The 16,483-nt window shown below is 52.6% G+C and overlaps 1 protein-coding gene across 1 annotated transcript; it reads left to right on the top strand.

Moving 5' to 3' along the window:
• The first annotated feature begins 9,321 nt into the window (after positions 1 to 9,321).
• Positions 9,322 to 12,649, top strand: LOC113993850 (olfactory receptor 14J1-like). The gene is made up of 3 exons (XM_027732391.2): positions 9,322 to 10,229; positions 12,065 to 12,097; positions 12,616 to 12,649. The coding sequence occupies exons 1-3, from the start codon at positions 9,322 to 9,324 to the stop codon at positions 12,647 to 12,649; spliced, it is 975 nt and encodes a 324-aa protein (XP_027588192.2).
• Positions 12,650 to 16,483: the final 3,834 nt, after the last annotated feature.

Below are 16,483 nucleotides of genomic sequence, written 5' to 3'. Positions count from 1 at the left end.
TTGCTGTTCATTAGGACAGGGTCTGTTAAGAAAAGGAAAGCACAGGGAACAATTAACACAGCCCCCTCTCAGCAAAGCCAGTGCAGTTTTCAGGGAAATCCCCTCCAAGTCAAGGCATTTCTTTTCTCTGATTTGTGCTCTCTGAGGGTTCTGTGAGGAGCAGGAGCTCTGCCCATGTGCTGCCAAGGACTCAGCTTTGCTCTGCTGCAGTGCAGACATGGAGCTGGTTTGGGACAGCTCTCATGATCACAGGGGATGTCACATGGAACCCAGCTTTGATGGAAGAGTTCAATTCCTGTACTGTTGTCTTGGAGTAATTTGGGCTGCAGGAGAGAGGTACAGTGTATCCTTAAAATAGTTTGGACTGGGTTTTTTGGTTACAGTCATAACACGTGGTGGGGGGGGGGGTTAGGGGTAAATTTTTCTGATTAGAAATCTGAAGATTGTTGAGACAGGACAGGCAGAAGGGCTGAGCTCTCCGTTGCTTATTGCAGAGCCTGGAGAGCTGCAGTGCCTCTCAGCCTGTTTCCCATCTGCTCTGCACTTTCCCTTTGGCTGCCTTGAAGAGCACTTCACACACAGATTCATCTTTAAAAACCCCACCAGGATCTGTGCTGAGAGCAGGGCAGCGCTGCTTGAAAGGGCAGCTCTGGGAAGTGTCCCCTGTGCCAGCCCAGAGGTGCAGCTGTGCTGGACAGAGCAGGACAGGAGCCCTCCCACAGAGAAGCCAAGGGCTGGCACAGGAGAGTGCCCACCCCCAAGGGAAGGCTCAGCACTGCCCAGGGTCCTGTGCTCATTTCTGACACTGCCTGAAATATTCACCTCTGAGAGTAAAAGAGTTGGAATTTCAGTGCAGCCTCCTGACCTGAGAGAACAATGTCTCTGCTACAATGCCTAAGCAGGAAACTACCAGCAGGACTAATTCCTTTCCTGTAGTCCCTGTCTTTTGTGAGCTTTGCAAAAAATTCTGTATTAAATATGGTGTAGTGATCTGGAGCTGTGAGCAGGTCTGACCCTGTAACACTGAGACATGGAAAAGGTTCTCCCTCAACTGCCAGGTTTGCTCCTTGCCCACAGCCCTTCTCCCCCAGCCCTGGCAGCAGCTCCCTGGGCTGGCTGAGAGCTGCCCCTGGCAGGCAGCAGAGTCCCTGCCCAGCACAGAACCCTGGGCTGCAGGACCCTGCTCTGCCCCACAGCCCTGGGCACCCCCGGCTGCACCTCCAGCTTCACAGCTCTTCCAAAGTGCCCCAAAACAGCCCCTGCTCACCCATCCCATCAGCTGGGGCTGGGCCAGCTTTAGGAGATGCCTCCAGGAGCTGCCCCTGCACTGCCCTGCAACCACAGACTCACCGTGTGCAGCTCTGCCAAGATTCCTCCTGCAGGGAGCTCTCAGCCCTCCTGCCAGTGCTGAGCCCCTTGAAGCTCTGTCTGTGCCCTGCTGGTGTCCCTGAGCTGGCCTGGCAGTGCCCTCAGCCCTGCTGGGCTGTGCAGAGGAGCTGCTCACCAGCAGAGTTGTCTCTTTGAAGCTCTTCTTGCTTGCCAGGAGCTCCCTGTGTGCCAGGAGCCCGGCCCAGCTCAGCAGCACAGCAACAGCCCCAGGCATTTCATGACCCTCAGGGGGTTAGGTGTTGTTTACATGAGACTCAGTCCCTGAGAGGAAGTTCAAACAACTTTTCAGGAAGTCAAAGTGAGATTGAAACACTGAAGTTTCTCCTGGTGCTAATGAGCCTCACTGAGGGACACAACTGAGTACGTATCCCCAGATTCCAGTTAGAGCAGAAAACTGCAGACAGTGATGAGAAGGATGGACAAGCAAGGGAAAGGTGGCTCTGATGCTGAGGAAACCTGGATGTGTTTCCTTAATCCAGAGGACCAAACCCTGACCCCCAGCCCCTGGGAAGGCAGATCCTGTCCCTGCCTCATTCCTCAGGGCTCTTCCTGGGGCACTGGAATGTGGGATGTGCAATGCCAAGGGCAGGACCATGGGGTGGCACCTGCCAGGCTGCTGAGCAGGGACAAGGAGGCCATGAGGCCCCAGGGCTGCAAGGGCCACTCCCCTCCTCCTGGCATCAGGGGCACAGACAGCAGCCATGGCCAAAGGCCTGCAGAAGGTGGCTGTGTCAGGGCCTTTCAGCTTCTCCCCCTCCCTGTCTCCTCTCCAGCCCAGGCTGTCCTACGGTGTCCATGCCCTGCCCCTTTCCCTGCAGGCTGTCGTCATCCCCCCGGCTGCCCCACCTGGCTGGCACCTTCCTGCACTGACATCTCTGCGTCCTCCCTGGCTCTTCCTGCACACACAAAGCCTTGGGCTCATCCAGACTCCTCCTGAGTGACATGTTGCACCACAGCATTTTCCATGGAGTGAAATTCCTTTTTCCTCACATCCACTTGGGACCTCCCCAGCTGCACTTGGCATTAATTCTTTCTTTCTCATGCTCTTTTCTGCTCTGACAAAAGGATCCACCATCTCTAAATCCTCCCTTCAAGCCCTCTGAGGGCTGTCTTGTGCTGTCCTCAGTCTCCACACCATTGAGGCCACAGCTCCTTAGCCCCTCTCTAGTGCTCATGTGCTTGAGACATTTAAACCCCATCTTGGGAGATCTCTGGACACTCACTAATGTTTTTGCAGATGAAAATATTGTGCTCATAGTCTAAGGAAATCACAGTTGCCATGACAACCAGCATGCATTCCCATTGCTATAGTCACTTACCATGGTAAACGGAATACATTCTCATTGCCACAGTCAGTTACCATGGCAACCATAATACATTCCCATTGCTCTAGTCAGTTACCATGGCAAACATCATACATTCCAATTGCTACAGTTGGTTACCATGGCAACCATCACACATGCCTGTCAATACGGTTGGTGACCATGGTAACCATCACACATTCCCATTGCTACAGTGAGTTACCATGGCAACCATCACACAGTCGCGTTGATATGGTCAGTTACCATGGCAACCATCGTACATTCCCACTGCTATGGCCAGTTACCATGGCAAAAATATATTCTCATTGCCACGGTCAGTTACCACAGCAACTACCATACATTCCCATTGCTAAGGTCAGTTACCATGGCAACCATCACACATTCCCATTGTTACAGTCAGTTACCGTGGCAACATATGTACATTCCCACTGGTATGCTTGGTTACCATGGCAACCAGCATACATTCTCATTGCCATAGTCAGTTACCATGGTAACCATCACACATTCCCATTGGTACAGTTACCTTGGCAACTATCATACATTCCCATTTCTACGGTCAGTTACTACAGCAACCATCATACTTCACACTGGTACAATTGGTTACCATGGCAACCGTCACACATTCCCGTTCCTACAGTCAGTTACCATGGCAAACATCATACATTCTTGTTTGTACGGTCAGTTACCATGGCAACCATCATACATTCCCATTGCTACACACAGGTACCATGGAAACCATCACACATTCCTATTGCTATGCTCGGTTACCATGGCAACCATCATACATTCTCGTTGCTATGGTCAGTTACCATGGCAACCATCATACATTCCTATTCCTACTGTCAGTTACCATAGCAAACATCATACATTGCCCTTTCTACAGTCAGTTACCCTGGCACCCATCATACAGTACCATTGCTACTGTCATTTACCATGGCAACCATCATACAGTCGCGTTGCTACGGTCGGTCACTATGGCAACCAGCATACAATCCAATTGCTACGGTCGGTTACCATGGAAACCATCATACATTCCCATTCCTACAGTTGGTTACCATGGCAACCATAATACATTCCCATTGCTACAGTCGGTTACCATGGCAATCATCATAGTTCCCACTGCTGCGGTCAGTTACTATGGCAACCAGCATACATTCCCATTCCCACGGTCAGTTACTATAAGAACCACCATACATTCCCATTGCTACAGCAGGTTACCATGGTAACCATCATACATTGTCATTGCTACCTTTGGTTACCATGGCAACCATCATACAGTCACTTTGCTATGGTCGTTTACCATGGCAACTAACATACATTCTCGTTGCTACGGTCAGTTCCCACGGAAAACACCATACATTCCCATTGCTACAGTCAGTTACCATGGCAACCAACATACTTTCCACTGGTACAGTCCGTTACCATGGCAACCAGCATACATTGACGTTTCTATGGTCTGTTACCATGGCAACCATCATTCATTCCCATTGCTACAGTCAGTTACCATGGTAAACAGCATACATTCCCATTGCCATAGTTGGTTACCATGGCAACCATCTTACATTCCCATTGCTACACTCTGTTACCATGGCAACCATCATTCAATCCAGTTGCTAGGGTCAGTTACCATGGCAACCATCACACATTTCCATTGCTTTGGTCTGTTACCATGGCAACCATCACACATTCCAGTTGCTAGGGTCAGTTACTATGGCAACCATCATACAGTCTCGTTGCTATGGTCAGTTACTCTGGCAACCATCACAGATTCCTGTTGCTATGATCGGTTACCATGGCAACCATCATACACTTCCATTGCTATGGTCGGTTACCATGGTAACGAGCATACATTTTTCTTTCTACAGTCAGTTACCATGGCAACCATCATACATTCTTACTGCTATGGTCGGTTGCCATGGCAAACAGCAGAAATTCCCATTGCAACAGTCGGTTACCATGGCAACCAGCATACGTTCCCATTTCTACAGTCAGTTACCATGGTAACCATCATACTTCCCACTGCTACAGTCATTTAGCATTGTAACCAGCATACATTTCCGCATCTGTGGTCGGTTTCTATGACAACAATCATACATTCAAATTGCTATGGTCACTTACCATGGCAACCACCATATTTCCCTTTGGTACAGTCTGTTACCATGGCAACCATCATACATTCCCATTGCTACGGTCAGTTACCGCGGCAAGCATCAATCATTCCCGTTGCTACAGTCACCATGGCAACCATCACACATTTCCATTGTTACAGTTTGTTACCATGGCAACCATTATAGAGTCGCATTGCTATGCTCGGTTACCATGGCAACCATCATAAAGTCACATTCCTATGGTTGGTTACAATGGCAACCAGCATACATTCCCATTGCTGCAGTCAGTTACCATGGAAGCCAGCATACATTGCCATTGCTACGGTCAGTTACCACAGGAAATACTATACTTCCCACTGGTACAGTCGGTGACCATGGCAACCATCATACATTCTCATTGATACTACAAGTTACCATGGGAACCATCATACCTCTCACTGGTACAGTGAAATACCATGGCAACCATCATACACTGCTGTTCCCATGGTCAGTCACCACGGCAACCATCACACATTCCCATTGCTATGGTCGGATACCATGGCAACCAGCATATATTTCCATTGATAGTCAGTTACCATGGCAACCATCAGACATTTCCATTGAGATGGGCAGTTATCCTGGCAACCAGCATACATTCCTGTTACTACGGTCGGTTACCATGGCAACCATAATACATTCTTACTGCTATAGTCAGTTACCATGGCAACCAGCATACATTCCCATATCTACGGTCAGTTACTATGGTAACCTCTTGATTCCTCTTGGACAGAAGCAGATGCAGATGAGCCTCCCTGTTGTCCACCAACCTGCCAGCTGTGCTCTAAAGGCCTGTGTCCCAATGGGTGTCTTCACCAAGACTCTGCACAAACCTCTGGGACTCTTTGCATCCTGTCGTGGTGCCTTTCCAGTGAATTCCAGGGTTATCAAAGCCAACTTGAATGGGCTCTTTGTCGCACTCCACAAGGTCACCCAAACCACTCTCTCCTCTGACCCTCACCCACAAAAGTTCACCCAAGTTGTTCATCCCCTACAGCAGCTCCACAGGTCCCAGAAGCTCCTTCCTGCTGAGGACACCTCTCTCCTGCTCTTTCTCTCCTGTGTCTCCTTGGCCTTCTCTCCCAACCCATCACAGCCCTGCTACCTGGGAACTGTCTCAGCAGGCCTGGGCTGTTATTGCCTGCAAGTGGAATGAAGAGAGACTTGGGGCTGCAGCTCCTCCTGCCTGTGCCCCACACGCAGGGCATTGGGGCCTGTCTGGCTGCAGCCCCTCAGTGGGGGCACCGGGGTAAGAACAGACTTGCAGTGGGGAAAGCTGCTCTGAAAGCCCCGAGAGCTGGGGTGTGCAGAGGCTTTGCTGACAGTGGCCTTGGGGGTGGACGTGCTGGGACTCAGGCCCAGGGGGAAAATCCCAGGCCTGATCCCTGAGGAGATCAGCACATGCTGCTGAAATGCTGGGGGAGAGAAGAGCCAGCAGAGGGAGGAAACAAGTGTGGACAGCCTGGGCTGATGTGCTTTGGACTCGTGCCTGGCCCGGCCTTGGCTGGGCAGAGAAGGGACAGCCTTTGTGTCCCTGCAGGGCTGGGATTCACTCCCTGCCCCAAAGGCCCCCAATGTGTCTGAGAAGCCCTGGGTGGTGCCTGTCCCACAACTGCTGGGAATGGGTACGGGCTTCCTGCACAGGCCCTGTGCTGTCCATGGCAGCTGCTGCACTTGTGCTGCAGAGCCCTGGCACCTCCCCTGGCACTACAGGCCCCTCTTTGGCTATTCAATCCAAGTTCTGCTGCCCTCAATTAGGTTCAGCAGTGAAGGGATGTTCAGGAGACAACTGCCATTGTGCTCTGAGGACATGTAGAAAATACCCTGATAAAGAACAGGAGAGAGACCTCTCTCCCTGTGCCACCTGACTCCATTTGGTCACCTGAACACACCTATATGCTTCCCTGCACAGAAGCAACAGTGACAGGTTCCCCTGTCCTACATGTGGGCACCTTCTGCCACTGAAGTTGGCCAAAGAAATGTCCCAGCAGCCTCCAAGGAGATCCCACAGCTGCTGCCCTGTCCCTAGGAACTGCTCCATTGGAGCCTGCAGTTCCCAGCAGGAATCTCGGTCACCTCTGGCCCCTCAGAAGGAACCAGGGCTTTGTGTCCCAGCAGGTCACTCCTGGCTTTGGTCTTCATTCATTGCCATGGGAGCTGGGACAAGGAGTCACCTGCAGGGGCCTGTTTTGGGCCCACTGAAGTGGGGCAGGAGGAATCCCAGCCCATGGAGGTTGTGGAGGGAGCTGAGTGTCCTTCTGGCTCCAGGTCTGCAGAGCCACAAGGAGACACCTCTGTTGACTCAGCTGAGTCCCTTCCCTCAGTGCAGGTGAAGGAGATCCCTCCTGGGCACTGTCTGGGTTTCCTGTCTAATGATGGGACATAAAAAGGGGACTCTCGAACTTAACTCTGTGTCTGCTTGGAGAAATGACAGTGCTGAAAGAAGTGTCTGTGCCCAGCTGAGAGAAGGAACATCATTATTTCCTTCAGCTGTGTGCCAGCAGGTTCCCCTGGAGCCCCAGGGACAGCTGGAGGGAGCCCAGAGGAGCAGAGAAAGGGCTGCCTGGGGCTGTTGCTGTGCTGCTGAGCTGGGCCGGGCTCCTGGCACACAGGGAGCTCCTGGCAAGCAAGAAGAGCTTCAAAGAGACAGCTCTGCTGGTGAGCAGCTCCTCTGCACAGCCCAGCTGGGCTGAGGGCACTGCCTGCAGCACCCAGGGCACAGGAGAGAAGGCAGAGAGATGAGAGGCAGCCTGGGCTGGGAGGTGACTGAGCTCTCACTTCACAAGAAACCTTCCCAGGATTTGAAGGAAGAATTCTCTGCCTGTAGGAAAGTTCAACTTGCCTTCCTGGAGGCATCTCCTAAAGCTGCCACATCCCACAGCTTCTAGGATCTTTCAGCAGGACTCTCCCAGTTGCTGCAGTGCAGGGGAAGTGGCCATATGGCAGAGCAGGGCAGGAGCTGCAGGCAGCAAGGGCAGAGAGGAGAAGGGAGCAGGAGGTTCAAGGGATCCTGGGGTGGAAGGACAGGGCAGAGCTGCTCAGGGCAGGAACCTTACCAGCCCTTTGCCACGGTCAGGCTCTGGCTGCAGAGCAGTGCAGGTGAGTTCCTGCAAGTGCCTCTCCCAGCTGCCAAATGCCCCCAGTGGCAGGAGCTGTCAGGATGGCTCTGCTGGATTTGCTGGGGTGCAGCAGGAGAAGCTGCTGCAGAGCAGGACTTGCTGCTGCCCCCTCAGAGGCCCAGGGCCAGAAGGTTCCCTGTGGCAGGGCTGGCTGTGGGGTGGGAAGGTGGGGGTGCAGCCAGGGGTGCCCAGGGCTGTGGTGCAGAGCAGGGTCCTGCCCCCAGGGCTCTGTGTGCTGGGGCAGGGACTCTGCTGCCTGCCAGGGTCAGCTCTCAGCCCGGCCAAGGAGCTGCCACGGGGCTGGGGGAGAAGGGCTGTGGGGAAGGAACAACTCCTGGGAGGGCAGAGCAGGGCAGAGTCCTTCTGATCTCCAAAGTGGGCTGCAGGGATGAGGGCTGGTCGCAGCTCCAGATCTAAGCAGGAAATTTCCCAGAAGGTATTTGCAAGAGGCACAGACAGACAGGGGGTACCTTCAAGAGAATGAACCAGTTCTTTCAGTGTTATACTCTGGGTTGTCTGGGTGCTGACTGCAACAGGGAAATGAATCTCTGAGCACAGGAGGAGACACTGAAACTTGAACTCTGTTAGATTAGAGAGTGCTGAACCTGAGAGTATCAGACATCAAAACTGTCTTATAGACAGCATCAGTGTCACTTTTCCAGCCTCCTCAGGGTTGCTCTGACATTGCCATCAGAGCCTGCCCAGCCAGAGATGCCCCTGGGCAGTGCCCTGTGCTGCTGGGAGGGCTCTGCAGGGCAGAGCTGAGCCCCCAGGGCTGGGATGGGCTCTGGCAGCACTGCCAGGGCCCAGCCCTGTGCCCAGGGAAGCAGCTGCTGGCAGGGACAGCTCCAGGCAGCAGAGCCCTGGGCAGGGAGTGGGGGGCAAGTGCCCCCAAGGCCTGGGGGAGGGGGTGTTCAGGCAGCTCTGGGGGCCCTTCCCTGCAGCTCTGCTGGGCACTGTGTGCTGGGTCATAGAAATGAGGATTCCTGCAGTGGAAAAGAACCTTCCTCAGGTGTGATGGTAAAAATAGAAAAACACAGGTACAGTTACTCGAAACTCAGACTAAGCTTCTGCTCTGCAGCCCCAGCTCTTCTGAGTCATGGGTGTAGAGATGGAACTTTTGTATTCAAGGTCTTTTACATCTGATATTCCTTGTGTGTGAGAGCGTTGTACCAAAAAATTCCATGTCCCACTGCAGCAGAGCAAAACTGACTCCTTGGCAGTGCATTTGGTGACATTTGACACATTGATTTCTTTTAGAAATGGAGTTGCTTTTTCACAGAGGTCTGTCTTAACTGTTCCCTGTCCTTTCCTTTTTTGAACAGACCCTGTCCTAAGAAAAAGCAAATGTCCAACAGCAGCTCCCTCACACAGTTCCTCCTCCTGGCATTTGCAGACAGGAGGGAGCTGCAGCTCCTGCACTTCTGGCTCTTCCTGGCCATCTCCCTGGCTGCCCTCCTGGCCAACGGCCTCATCCTCAGCGCCGTAGCCTGTGACCACCACCTGCACACCCCCATGGGCTTCTTCCTGCTCAACCTCTCCCTCACAGACCTGGGCTGCATCTGCACCACTGTCCCCAAGGCCATGCACAATTCCCTCTGGGGCACCACAACCATCTCCTATGCAGGATGTGCTGCACAGCTCTTTTTCTTTGTCTTCTTCATCTCAGCAGAGTATTTCCTCCTCACCACCATGTGCTACGACCGCTACGTTGCCATCTGCAAACCCCTGCACTACGGGACCCTCCTGGGCAGCAGAGCTTGTGCCCACATGGCAGCAGCTGCCTGGGCTGCTGGGTTTCTCCATGCTCTGCTGCACACAGCCAATACATTTTCCCTGCCCCTGTGCCAGGGCAATGCCCTGGGCCAGTTCTTCTGTGAAATCCCACACATCCTCAAGCTCTCCTGCTCACACTCAGGCTACCTCAGGGAAATTGGGCTCATTGGGGTTAGTGTCTGTTTAGTGTTTGGTTGTTTCATTTTCATTGTTTTCTCCTATGTGCAGATCTTCAGGGCTGTGCTGAGGATCCCCTCTCAGCAGGGACGGCACAAAGCCTTTTCCACGTGCCTCCCTCACCTGGCCGTGGTCTCTCTCTTTGTTAGCACTGGTGCATTTTCTGACCTGAAGCCCCCCTCCATCTCCTCACCATCCCTGGACCTGGTTGTGGCAGTTCTGTACTCGGTGGTTCCTCCAGCACTGAACCCCCTCATCTACAGCCTCAGGAACCAGGAGCTCAAGGATGCCCTGAGAAAAATGATGACTGGATGCTTTTCAAGAGCAATAACCTGCCTCTTTTCTTCTGTACAACACTCATTGTGTAACCCTTTACTGGCCCAGCCTGCTTTCTAAAGCTTTTGAGAGTGGTGGTGGGGGTCGTTTCCTACATTTTTTCCTCTTTAAATGTTGTTAACACAGAAATTTATTCTTCATCTCATACCTAATTTACTCTCTAACTCTTTGTTTTGACCCACAATTGTGTAAATGAGGAATCATTCTCTGTGTGCATTTAAAGAAAATAAAAGTTTCTGCATCAATTTCTTTGTCAAACATCCTGCCTTTGTTATTCTGTACATAAGGAATCACAATCTCTGAGTAGAATAAAGGACTTGAATTCTTTTTTCCAGATTCTCCCTCCAACAACTTCCCTAAAGCTGGAGGGGAGTGCCTGTGTGCAGAGGAGAAGGGATAAAGAGTCCTGGTACAGGAGCACTGCCAGGGAGCAGCAGCTTTTGGGCTTTTCAGAGATGCTCTTTTCCCACTGCCTCCCTCTCCTTTCTGCTCCTTGCCCAAGGCCTGAGTGCTCTGGCAGCTCAGTCCCTGCTCTGTGTCACTCCTGTGACCATGGGCAGGGACAGGCCCTGGGCACTGCTGGCACAGAGCTGGGCTCCTTGACATCATTTCCATCAGGAAAGGGGATCCCCATGGGCAGTTCCTGAAGACTTTGTTCTTTTTGAAAGGTTGGTGTAAAGAACAAGGCCAAGGAATAGACTCTGCAAAGTCTCATTGCTGTGCTTGTTTCCCCATTTAGTCCCTGCAGTGAGAGAAGCGACTCACTGGGGTACTTGAGGGACTGAGGGCTGGTTCAGATGTTCTGTGCTGGTGGCCAGTGGCAAATGGTCTCCAAGTCACCTGCCTGGGGCTCTGCAGCTTGTGAGGGCTCTGATGGAGGTGAGGACTTGTCTGTAGGAACTCAGGAAGTGCAGGAGAGCACAGAGGATCTGCAGGGACAGCCCGTCCCATCCAGTCAGCAGGGAATGGAGCCCTGGAGCAGAATCCTGCCCAGGGTGGAGTTACCAAAGATCAAGTCCTAAATCTGCCTGTGAACTGGTAAAGGAGAGTTCTGCAACCCCAGGGGCTGCAGCAGGAACAGAGAAAGGACTCTGGTGAGTGACTTGTCTCACCCACAGTGAACTCCCCTTGTGCCTCCCCAGTTCAGGGAGGGCTGTACCAGAGCCAGGGGTGGGCTTTCCAGGAGGGTGTCCTGAAGAACTCTCCAGCACACAGGCTGCATGGAGTGGAGCCCAGCCCTGCCCTTTGTGCCATTGGAAACAGCCCATGGTCCTGCCCAGCCTTGTTCTTGGCTACTGAGCCTTCCAGGACTATGGCAGAGGTGGAGAGGAGTGATCCCCATCCTGCTGGGTCTGCTCCCCACCCTGACCAGCATGGCCAGTGCAGGCTCAGCCCAGGGTGCCACAGCCCCTCCCTGTGCAGAGCAGCACCTCCAGCTCAGGGCCCTGCAGGGATCCCAGGCTGGGATCTGCAACTGGCCAAGGCAGCCTGGACACACTGACCTGGGCAAAGGGATGTCCCTGGAGAAGAGCAAGGCAGCATTTCTGGGCCTGCAGAGAGGAATCCCTGACCCAGAGAAACCTCTTTCTGCAGCCCCCCTGGGGACAGGCTGCTCTGTCCCTGGGCCAGGACTCTGGGCTGGGCAGAGGGGCTGGCACTGAGGGGCACAGTCAGGCTGTGCTGGGCATCTCCTGGAGGTGACACCAGGGCTCCTGCAGTTTCCCTGACCCTCCATTTCCTCCTGCCATGCTGAGTGTCCAGCCCCTGAGCTGATGGGGATGCTGAGACTCCTCTCTGTGCCCCAGGAGCTGCTGTGCCCTTCAGAGGGGCTGGGGTTGTGGGGGGAGTGCCCAGAGCTCTGCAGCACCCTGGGCTGGGCACTGCTGTGGGGCCAGAGCAGACTGGGCTGTTCCACCAGTTGACCTCTATAATGAAATCACTTCTAATTTTGAAGAACCATGAGAATGTGTGTGGTGTCCTGTACACTGAACTGAAACTGTGGGATAATAGAAAAGGTTTTTGGTGTCAGGAATATTGAGAAGGCTGGGCAGTGTCACTGGGAGACCTCTCCCAAACCCTTGGAAAGGCCAGAGCCATCCCAGAGCTTCCTGGGGCCTTGGCAAAGGCAGACATGGAACCAGTCTGCAAACAGGGCAGCAAGGAGGGTTGGCAGAGTTCCAGACTGCTCAGGCTCAGCAGGGAAGGGGATAGGGCAAGTCCTCCTGCAGCCATTCCCAGGCATGGGAAGGACAAGGAAGGGATGGCAGAACCCCTGTGGGAGGGAAAAGAAAGGGATGTTGTGTGCCCAGACTGTTTCAAGGCCTTTTACATGGTCTCCTGTGGCCTTCTTAGAGGTAGACCTGTGAGAGCTGGACTGGAGAAGTGAAACATGTGGTGAGTGGGAAGTTGAATGACTGATGAGGGTCAAAAGTCATGGCACAAATTCTTCTTGGCAGCAACTCCCAGGTGACATCCATCAGGGACCAGCCCTTGACCATTCCTATGGAACATCTTTATTATGTCTCTGGATGATGGGATGAAATGCACTTTCCACTCCTTTGTGGATGATGCCAAGTTGCAGCGAGTCTGTGAGAAACCTCCTCTAGTTAATGGTGACTTGGACAAAAAATGTGGTCAAGATGACTGAGTTGGATAAACTTGTCCTGCCATCAGGTGCCCAGCAAGGCCCAAGACAATGAAGAAAAAACTCATGGGTCAGAGGAAAAGCAATTCAAAAGGGGGGCAAAAAGACCAAACACAACCAAACCAAACCCAAACAAACACAGAATGACAGAATATGCTGAGTTGGAAGGGACCCACAAAGATCATCCAGTCCAACCCAACTCTTCCATTGCCATCTGCCCCCACCCCAGCAGGCTCTGGAGCAAAGCACAGCTGAGGTCCAGCCCAGCTCTGCTCTGACACAAAGAACCTGCAGTCAGGGACAGGAAGAGGACAAAGTCTTGTTTGACCAGCCCGAGGAATAATGGGATCAATGACCTCCTGTATTCCTGGGCACTTGAATGACCCTGTGGATCAGGTTTGCTAGCAGGGAGGGGGCTGCAGGTTTCCCTTAGGGAAGAGGAGATCAGGAGTTGACTCTGTGTCAGAGAGAGCCAGTTTCAGGTGGCTCCAAAATGGACCAGCCAGTGCCCAAAGCTGAGCCAAAAAGCAGTTCCAGAGGCACCTCTATGATAACCATTTGGACAAAGGATAAAATCCAGGGTGCTGTAACCCAGAGAGGAATGAGAGAAATGGGGGAGAAACAACCCTGCAGGCACCAAGGGGAGTGGAGAAGGAGGAGTGAGAGAGAACCTTGATGGGCACCTGGCAGCCAAAAGCCACAGCTGAGCCCAGCACAAAAGCTCCTTTAGGTCTGGAGGTTCTTTGCAGCAGCTTTTAAGCAGAGCTGCCAGCTGGGACATCAAAGGGGATGCTCAGCTGAGTCTGAAACCTGTGTCAGCCTTGGCTCCAGTAGAATGATGGAAGAGTTTTGGTAGGAAGGGATCTTTGACATTCATCAAGTCCAACCCTCTGCAATAAGCAGAAACATCCACAACTAGATCACATTGCTCAGAGCCCCATCCAAGCTGCCCTTGAATGTTTCCAGGGATGAGGCATCACCTCTCTTGGCATCTGTGCCAGTGTTTCACCACCCTCACTGTAAAAACTTCTTGGTTATATCTACTTCAAACCTGCCATTTTTCAGTTTAAAATCATTTGTCCTATCACACCATATCTAGGCCCTACAAAATGTTTTTCCACATCTTCCTTAGAAGCCTCTCTGGTGGTGCATCCTCCTCCCATTCTCCTCAGGCCTGGTTGATGATCTCAGGAGCTCCTGACAAGTCTTGACCAAACCAGTTGAGCAATGAAGAGCCCCTGGACTGGACCAGGGGTGTGGTGAAGTGTCCCTGGACTGGACCAGGTGCTCCTGGATGATACAGGTGGGAACAACCCAAAGTGGAATAGTTGGGAAACACAGGATAATGAGTCATCCCCTGAAAATCTTGGAAAATTCCCTGCCTGTATCACAGCCCAAATGGAAGAGTCTGGATGCAATTCCCAAATAGTTTGGAAACTCCAGTCATTCCTGACACCAGGATGGAAATTCAGCAGATCACTAAAGCCAGTCCCCTTGGGAGCCCACAACCAGCGGGGCTGAGGGAGGCCCTGGCAGCTCCCCAGCACCTCCCTCTCAGTGGGACACCTCTGGCAGCCTCTCCCAGCTCGGGAACCCTCCAGTTTGTGACACTTCAAAGACCCTCGCTGGTGCCCAGGACAATTCTGATCCCCCTCAACAAACACTCCTCCAGCTGGGATCCTTGTCTGTTGGGAAACAAAGGGATTTTTGGGAGTGTTTCCCTGACAACAAGGAGAATTTGGGAGAGAGACCATTCTGCACCCAGCTATTGATGTGTCCACACATCTCTGCCTGGGTGTGGGTGTGAATTGACTGTGGTGTGAAGGCTGTTGTTGTGAATCTATAATTCAGTCACTGTTAAAATTGTAGCAAATGCTAATGAATCACTTGAAAACTGCTCAATTGGTCAATGATTAAGTGCTATTAAACTCTTTTGCACCCTGACCTTCTTGCAACCCAAGGCTCTGTGTAAATCATTCCCTTTCATAAAAATATATATATTTTTCGTGACTTCCACTTTAAAATCTTCCTCCTTAGCTAAACTACAAAACAACTCCAATTAGGTTTTGACATCTTGCAGACAATTAAATAAAGAAAAATAATTTGTTTGTCAGTGTTTTAATGGGTCCCACAGCGTGATTGGAGCTGCATCAACTGTCAGTCCAAGATGGGCCATGTCAGAACTGGGGAGGTTGGGGGGTGAGGAGCAAGGTTGATCATCCAGGGTCAGTGTGGATCTCCTGAGGAGACACTCAGCATCAAGATCACTTGGAGAACACCTCTATCACCTCTTCTCTGAACTAAAAAATGTCCATCTTTCAATTAAAAAAAAAAAGTACAAACTTTGAAGACTTGTTTTGAAATTGCCTTGAAGACAATTAAAGGAAGACAAAGAGATCCTGAGGGATTTCTGGAATTTAATGAGCCCCACGGGGTGTTTGCAGCCCAGCCCATGATCCTGAGGTGCTGAGAGAAGATTGAAGCAGCTGCTGAAGAAGTCAGAAGCCAAAGTCCAAGTGCCTTGAAGCATTGCTGGGCCCCACGGAGGGCAGGCACTGCCAAAGCCTCCCCAGGGACTCCTTGGAGCAGCTCCTTGGAGGCCAGGAGTGCAGGCAGACAAAGGCTCTGGGCAGGCCCCTGCAATGCTGAGCAAAGCCTGCCTTGGTTTTGTGGAGCACAAAGGCCAAGGGCTGAGCCCCAGGCCCTGGCCCAGCAGATCCTGTCCCTCCCGGCTGGCTCAGGGCTGTTTGGGGGGCACTGGGATGGGAGGGGGAGGAACAACAAAGGCCCAAAACTGGGCAACCCCTGCCAGGCTCCTGAGGGAGGGGCGAGGCAGAACCCAAGGGCAGAACCTGCCAGGAAAGTTGCTTGTGGTGGCCTGAGTGGCAGAGGCAGCTGCCAGAGGCAAGGGGACAAAGGCCTGGGTGCCTTTGGGCCTTGCAGCCCTGCCAGAGCCCTTGGCCATCTCTCCTGCAGGCTGTCCTGCCCTGGCCCTGCTGCTGCTCTGGCCTTGCAGGCTGCACACCCCCCTCCTGCTTTCCCACCCCCTCCCAGCAGCATTTCTAGACCCTCCCTGATGGCTCTGCACCAGCTCTGGCTGTTGCCATGTGCACTTGGCCTTCTGAACTTGGATCCTGAGCCCCTGTGCCACAGGACATCCCTGCCAGAGCCCAGGCCCTTCTCCTGGGGGTCACTGCAGAGCTGAGCAGATCCAGGTCACCTCCCATTCCTCTGCCAACCCCCTGGGCCTGCTCTGGGCCCTCCAGGTCCTTGCCCTGCTCCCAAGGGCTGTGGGGGTGCTGAATGGTCAGGGCTTGGGGTTTAGAGCTCAGGATTGGGATTAGGCAGAACTTTGGGATGTTTATTGTTCTGCCGGCAGTGCCTGGTTCATGATTAGGGGAAGATTTTTTTGGGTTGGGTTAGGATTAAAGCTTGGCTTTTCATACTGGTAATACAGGTTTGGGAATGGGGTGGGCATTGGAGGACAAATAAGAGTCTTGAGTTCTGTGTTTGGGCTTTTTCTGGTTTGGAATTAGAGCAGTGGATTCCTTTGAGTGGGAGGGGCAGCACTTTTGG

This window comes from Pipra filicauda, unplaced genomic scaffold (genome assembly GCF_003945595.2).
Source record: "Pipra filicauda isolate LSUMZ 115617 unplaced genomic scaffold, ASM394559v2 scaffold648_size187182_pilon, whole genome shotgun sequence".
Taxonomy (NCBI): domain Eukaryota; kingdom Metazoa; phylum Chordata; class Aves; order Passeriformes; family Pipridae; genus Pipra; species Pipra filicauda.
This window is presented reverse-complemented; position numbering and strand designations above follow the sequence as displayed.